The sequence below is a fragment of the Oncorhynchus tshawytscha genome, linkage group LG25, assembly GCF_018296145.1.
Source record: "Oncorhynchus tshawytscha isolate Ot180627B linkage group LG25, Otsh_v2.0, whole genome shotgun sequence".
Taxonomy (NCBI): Eukaryota; Metazoa; Chordata; class Actinopteri; order Salmoniformes; family Salmonidae; genus Oncorhynchus; species Oncorhynchus tshawytscha.
Genome location: NC_056453.1, coordinates 25,859,474 through 25,865,766, shown reverse-complemented (window position 1 = coordinate 25,865,766; position 6,293 = coordinate 25,859,474). Strand labels below are relative to the sequence as shown.

The 6,293-nt window shown below is 44.6% G+C and overlaps 1 protein-coding gene and 1 non-coding gene across 6 annotated transcripts; one reads left to right on the top strand and one right to left on the bottom strand.

Annotated features, from left to right (window-relative positions):
- Positions 1-508: 508 nt before the first annotated feature.
- LOC112224506 (histone-lysine N-methyltransferase PRDM9) lies at positions 509-5,903 on the bottom strand. Of its 5 annotated transcripts, none has more exons than XM_024388099.2 (7): positions 5,714-5,903; positions 5,321-5,423; positions 5,101-5,199; positions 4,633-4,904; positions 4,122-4,189; positions 3,847-4,037; positions 509-3,651 (listed from the first exon to the last, which is right to left on the bottom strand). In XM_024388099.2, the coding sequence occupies exons 1-7, from the start codon at positions 5,765-5,767 to the stop codon at positions 1,532-1,534; spliced, it is 2,907 nt and encodes a 968-aa protein (XP_024243867.1). In that variant the 5' UTR covers positions 5,768-5,903; the 3' UTR covers positions 509-1,531. The 5 variants fall into 5 exon arrangements, with proteins under 5 accessions (XP_024243867.1, XP_024243868.1, XP_024243870.1 ...); XM_024388100.2 differs by having other exon boundaries at positions 5,113-5,199; XM_024388102.2 differs by having other exon boundaries at positions 5,321-5,416.
- A 201-nt stretch (positions 5,904-6,104) lies between these two features.
- trnag-ccc lies at positions 6,105-6,175 on the top strand. The gene has a single exon. It is a non-coding gene; the product is annotated as a tRNA-Gly (tRNA).
- Positions 6,176-6,293: the final 118 nt, after the last annotated feature.

The window sequence follows — 6,293 nt, the reverse complement described above, 5'->3', positions numbered from 1 at the left end:
TATCAAACAAAGTTTGGTTTGTATATATTATTTTATTAATACATGTAAAACATTTAACATGTATGCACTAATGGAATCAAGAGTTGGTGCATATGATAACTTATGTGACTGAGGAAGACGTGTAATTGTAGAATGTTGACACTGGAGAAGATGTAGAATGATTGTGTTGGTGCTTCACTGGAACATAAGAGAATACCGTAGGTTATCCATCTCCTTCTACAATTAGATCAGCAATCCAACCTTTGCAGGGGTTTGTCACTCAACTTCAGTCGACTGCTGCCTACCTCTGAGTTAACAACCGTAGAGCATGTGTATTGTTAGCCAGTCAACTCCGCTACCCAGTAATGGCTACTGATGCGATTCAGTAAGAGCATAGTAAACCTTCAGTAACAACCCATTTCTTAATAAGTAACTGAACTTACATAAAATAACTCATTGTAAAAAGGACCAGAAGAGAGAGTTTCCAAATCTGCTGTGCTACAAAGGGATATGGACAAGAGTTGAAATATGATTTTTAATTTTTTTTTTATTGTGGATGTTATCAAAGATGTGTTCAACACTGACTGAATGGCAGACACAAGAAGTGGAAAGTGTTGGGAAACACAACTGATGCATGTTCATTAGAAACCAAACAGAATAAAATGGACTGAAACAGGGAAGGACTAGTCCTATCTGGACTTGTCTGTTGTGTACCCTAATGAACACAGCCATGGACTCTGATGGTGATGAAACAGCAGCTACTCCCCATTCCCCTGACTGTAGCACATGGAATCACTGCCAGGTAGTATTCACCTGCTTCTTCACTTTGGAGGGAAACTTACTGTAAAAAGACGATTTATGTCAACTCCCATACCAGTGTTTGTATAGTTAAGATGACTGAAATATTTGATTGTTTATATGGTAAACGCCATATGTGAGGTATTGGATTAAAGCTGGTAAGATAAGCAATGGAAACTGTCTAGAATGGATATTTGTTGAATTTCGGAGGCAAGACCTGGGTGATTTCACAAAGACAGTGTTGGATAATTTTATGACATGAAGAAATATCTCATGAGCATGTTATGTATTTTCATAAGATTTTAGGCTTGTACAGGGCACATGCTTTGCATTATGTTTTGTGGAATAAATGGTGAACCGTGATAATGAAGTCAGTCTTTTAAATTCATTTTCTATTTCCCTCATCTTCGGTTTACAAACTGAATTGTCCTCCAGGTACAAAGATGCATTACATGACCAAAAGTATGGACACCTGCTCGTCAAACATCTCATTCCAAAATCATGCGCATGAATATGGATTTGGTCCCCCTTTGCTGCTACAACAGCCTCCACTCTTCTGGGAAGGCTTTCCACTAGATGTTGGGGCTTGCTTCCATTCAAACATGAGCGTTAGTGAGGTCAAGCAATAATAAAACACAAATCACATGCTTGTACTTGTGTTGTAAATAGAATGGTATTCTGATCTGTGAATGTTGCTCTGCTACAGAAATATCAACTTAACCAAGTAGTAAATAGTGTGTGTGGTGCAGCCAAATTATGAGTGCATCTTTTCATGGTGTCTCGTCAGGTGATAATTTCGTGAAAACCTTTTGACACACTGATCACACTTGTACAGTTTCTCTCCGTTGTGCAGCAGCTGGTGAGCTTTCAGACTCTGAGGTCGACTGAAGCTTTTCCCACATTCAGGACAGGTACATGGTTTCACCCCAGTGTGTTTTCTCTCATGGCGCTTCAGATCCCCAGATTGACGGAAGGTCTCTCCACACTCTGTACACAGGAAAGGCTTCTCCCCTGTGTGTATCCTCACGTGCACATTCAGCTGTCCAGAGTGGCTAAAACACTTCTCGCAATAAGAACAGCGGTATGGCTTCTCTCCTGTGTGAATCCGCTGATGCTGCTTAAGGCTGTAGAAACAAGAAAAACCTTTCCCACAGTCATTGCACAAGTACCGTTTGGCTGTGACTGACTGGAAACACCTGTGCGATTTGAAGCATTTAACATACTTGTAGCTCTTCCCACACTGAAAGCAGAGGTGGACCTCTCCCCCCTCTACGGCCTTCTGCTCTGGCGGAATGAGGCCTGAGCCCAGGCCTGAGGCCTGAGAGACATACTCCTCAGGGTGGTGTCTCTTAACGTGCTTCCGGAGGTACCTCTCCTCGGTGAAGGAGAATTGGCAGTAGGAGCAGGGGACAGCTTCAGAGCTCAGCTGGATGTCCTTACATACTTCTGCCTCCAGGTGGCGCTGTAGACCGGCAGCCTGACTGAAGAACCTTCCACAGCGGGTGCAGCAATAACGCATATTTTCCTTCGGGTGCTTGTTGAGCTTGTGCTTCTTCAGGGTGGTGTACCGTTTGAAGGTAACCCCACATGTAGAGCAAGAATACGGCGGCGGCCCCACCACGACCTGGATGCACTGATGGGATCTGAGAGACTCTGGGTTGTCGTAGGTTCCCTGACACTCAGTGCAGCTGTACTGGGCCTCCTCTCCAACAGCCTCTCCCTCAATCTCCTTCTCCATGTCCAGATCTGAATCAGGATCTGAATGGGATCTCTTCTTGGTACTGATTTGTTTTGGTGCGTTTGTCTTAGTTTTGGCTTTAGAGGTCCTGGTGGACTTTACTCTGAGGTTCCTTAGTCTCTGAGAGGGAGCTCTTCCAGTCTGGGTCTCTGTTGGTGAATCATTGAAGGTGGGCTCCGGTTCCCAGGCGCTGTCAGAGGCCGGCCGGGGCAGATTCTCACCTCTGACCTCTACTACTCGACGCTTCTTCTTCGTTCCATGAACTCGTAGCTGGTGCCTCGCCAGGTCATACCCCTGAGCAAAACACTTCCTGCACTGGGGGCAGCAGTAGGGTCTGACGTTGGAGTGGACAGCTCGCATGTGTCTTTGGAAGTGACCCTTCTGTTTAAAGCTCTTCCCACACTGAGAGCAGCTGTTGGCCTCCTCACCTCTTTGTGCCGGCTCATCTGTCTGGGGCTCTGTATGTAGAGCATCAGAGGGGAGTTCTGGGGATTCAGGTTTATGGGTGCTCTCCTCTCTGACCTCTACAAAAGCCTGCATTTTGATGACCTTTTCCCTTTGGTCATGGCTCTTCATGTGCTGACAAAGGCTGCTCTCCACAGTAGAAGAGAATGGGCAATGAGGACACGGGAATAAGACAGAGGTCCCTGTAGGTGGAGCATCAGAGGTGGAGGACTCTGTTTCCTGGGTCCTGTCAGGGGATGGCTGACTCTTCCCTCTGACCTCTTCAGACATAAACTCTTCTATTCCCTGCTTCTTCTTCTTTCCATGAACTCGTATCTGGTGCCTGGCCAGACAAGACAGCTGAGCGAAACACCTCCTACAATGGATGCAGCAGTACGGTTTCACCTTGGAGTGGACATTTCGCATGTGTCTCTGGACGTGGCCCTTCTGCTTAAAGCTCTTAGGACACTGAGGGCACCGGTAGGCCAACTCCCCTACAGAGGACGACGACATCGGGTCTGGCTTTACATTGCCGTTAGAAAGGTGATTGTCAAGCTCACTCAGTTCAGACGCAGGTGATAGGTCCAGAGAGTGTGATTTCTCTGTATGTTTTTGAAGGTAGGACTTGGTGGTGAAAGTAAGCTGGCACTGACAGCAGAGGAAAACCTGAGACGACAAATCTGTCCTAAACTCTGAAACAGAGAGAAGAGAAGACGCAAAAGTTAGGTCTTACTAAACATTACTAAAGTGACTGGCATTCTTTCAACCTTTTTGAGTTTCAGAAATGTAATATTCCCTATTATTATTCCTTATACACCCTCACATAAGCCTTCTAGACGCCCAGTGCCTGAGCAAGGTCGTAAAAGGAGACTGGGAACGATAAGTACCTGAAGGGGTGCACTTTCGGAGCCAGATTTGGTCAGAGGGGTCCCTAAACCTTTCGATGAATCTGCCCCCAGGCCAAAACAGGAACTCATCTCCTGGGGGGATGGAGCGGCAGCAGTGGAAGAAAACAATCCCCCTGTACTGGAGTGCTATGAGATTACCCTCCTCTTCATTACGAGCACAGTTAACATACCTGAGAGAGAGAGTGTAATGTGACTTAGACAGACAGACAGACAGACAGACTGTAGAATAAGTGAGGGTACGTCCTACAAGTTACCTCATCCAGTTGGAATGAGTGTCTCGTGCAGCGTCAATGTACTCAGATTCACTCTTACTGTTCCAGACCTGAAAAAAAAGGCTATGCTTTTATAGAAAAACATGACAAATAATCTCAGCTGACTCGGCACAACAGTCATAAATAGAGTATAGAGACAATGCTTAAGATTTCCATGGAATAGCACTATAGGTGCACCCAAATATCACCCAGGGTCCTAGGGTTGTGGTCAAGTAGGGAATAGGGTGCCGTTTGGGACACAGTTTTACACAAACTATAGTACAGTACTTTGTACATTATTTAACCTTTATTTTGACAGGGAGTCAAGCTGAGACCAAGGTCTCTTTTATAGATGAGCCCTGCAAATAGAAAAATATACACATATCACTATGGAAAGCAAAACAGATAAAACACATCATAGGAAACGAACACACTATTCAGTAAAAAGGTCCTAAATCAGCCATCTGAATATCCCTACATATCACAATTGCCCAGTATATCAGTACTCACTCACCTCCCAGGAATAGTCACTTGCTACTGCTCTTTCCCTGGTAGTCACCTCCCCCTCACAGGGGCCAAAGTGCATTCCTGGGGCCACAGCTGGCCCTTGGTTTAGGACCCCCAGGCCTGCCCCTGGGATACTGGACCTGCCTACCACCAGCCCATGGGGTAGGGTGAGGAGGGCCCTCTGGGGTATACCCATTGGAGTGGGAGAGTCCAGCATGAAGGACAGACCACCTTGGACATCACACTGGTCTTTGTTGGAGGTATGACACTCCTCACAATCTGTAAAAATAGAAATACAAAGTGATAGGCCTAAGTAAGATGGTACAATCATGTGGTAAGCTAAACTGGATATAACATGGCCTTCCACTTACCAACTGTAGATCTAAGCAACTATGATTTGAAAGATGCATGCAAAGACCATTGATGGCCTTGGAATTCAAGATAGTCAGAGTACACAGAATTCGTTCTCACTCACAGAGGTCATTACCGTTGTCATCTAGTAGTTGATGACCCTCCTCTTGGCCTTGTACCACAGTGTTCACCAATATATTCTGGACCAGGCTGTCAGAGAACACTGTGACAACACAGATCCAGTGAGAAAATGGAGTATATGACAAATGTTCCTGACACAGGAGTACATGACAATCACTATCTGAAACTGATTGAATTTGGCTACTGCAGCCTGAGTACCACACCTGCAGAGGGGTTGTCTGTAATGATTTGGACTTGGCATCCCTCCTCTGACACACCAGGATCTGCCCACTCCACGACGATCACTTCTTCAGACATCACTGTAGACTCCATATTCGGTTAGTAGTGTAGCAATGACAGTGTTAGCAAGCACAACAGCCATGTATCAGGACAAAACCTTCACCCTGTGTGATAAACTATGGCAAAAGCCATTTGTCCTAATATTATACCAATTTCACGAATTAATTTAACAGTGCATTAGCTACTAAAGAAAATACAACATCTAAATGTCAAAATGCACAATGTTGTTGGCTAGCAAGCTACATACAAAAATGCGATGTGGAATTAGCATTATCTTGCAAGATAGCTAGCTAGTGTTCAAAATAATATTGACACACCTGGACAACCTGATCTTCTTGAAACCTGTAATTACTAATAATCTTCGTTATCATTTAGATACTAGTGTATGTCAATTTTGGAAAACGGATTTGACTTTTGAGGAGAAAATTCATGAGTAGCTTCTCCTTCTTCAAGTTGTTTTGATGGCGGACCGCAACCATTCATGGGTAGCTTGTATCGCAAATCCCTTTACATGACCCGGAAGTGAAAATCTTCCACAATGATGGCTTGCCTCTAAAATGTGACTTTTTGCAATGATTGACTATGCTTTGATGACCAGAGTATTATTCATACACTTTAGTTTTTCCTATACAATAACACAATCTTATAAATTAATTTACACGATGAAGGAGATCTTCATATAATCGCAAACTACATTAACTATCAGCAGCGCCGCTGGTGTAGTGGTATCATGGAAGATTCCCATTCTTTCGACCCGGGTTCGATTCCCGGGCGGCGCACTGATTTTGCTATCTTGACACAGAAATGCAGTGTTGTGTTCTATGGTGCATTAAATGCACGATTACGCAAAGTAACAACAGCGATGAGTTTACTTGGTTAGTCATCATCAGCAAAACT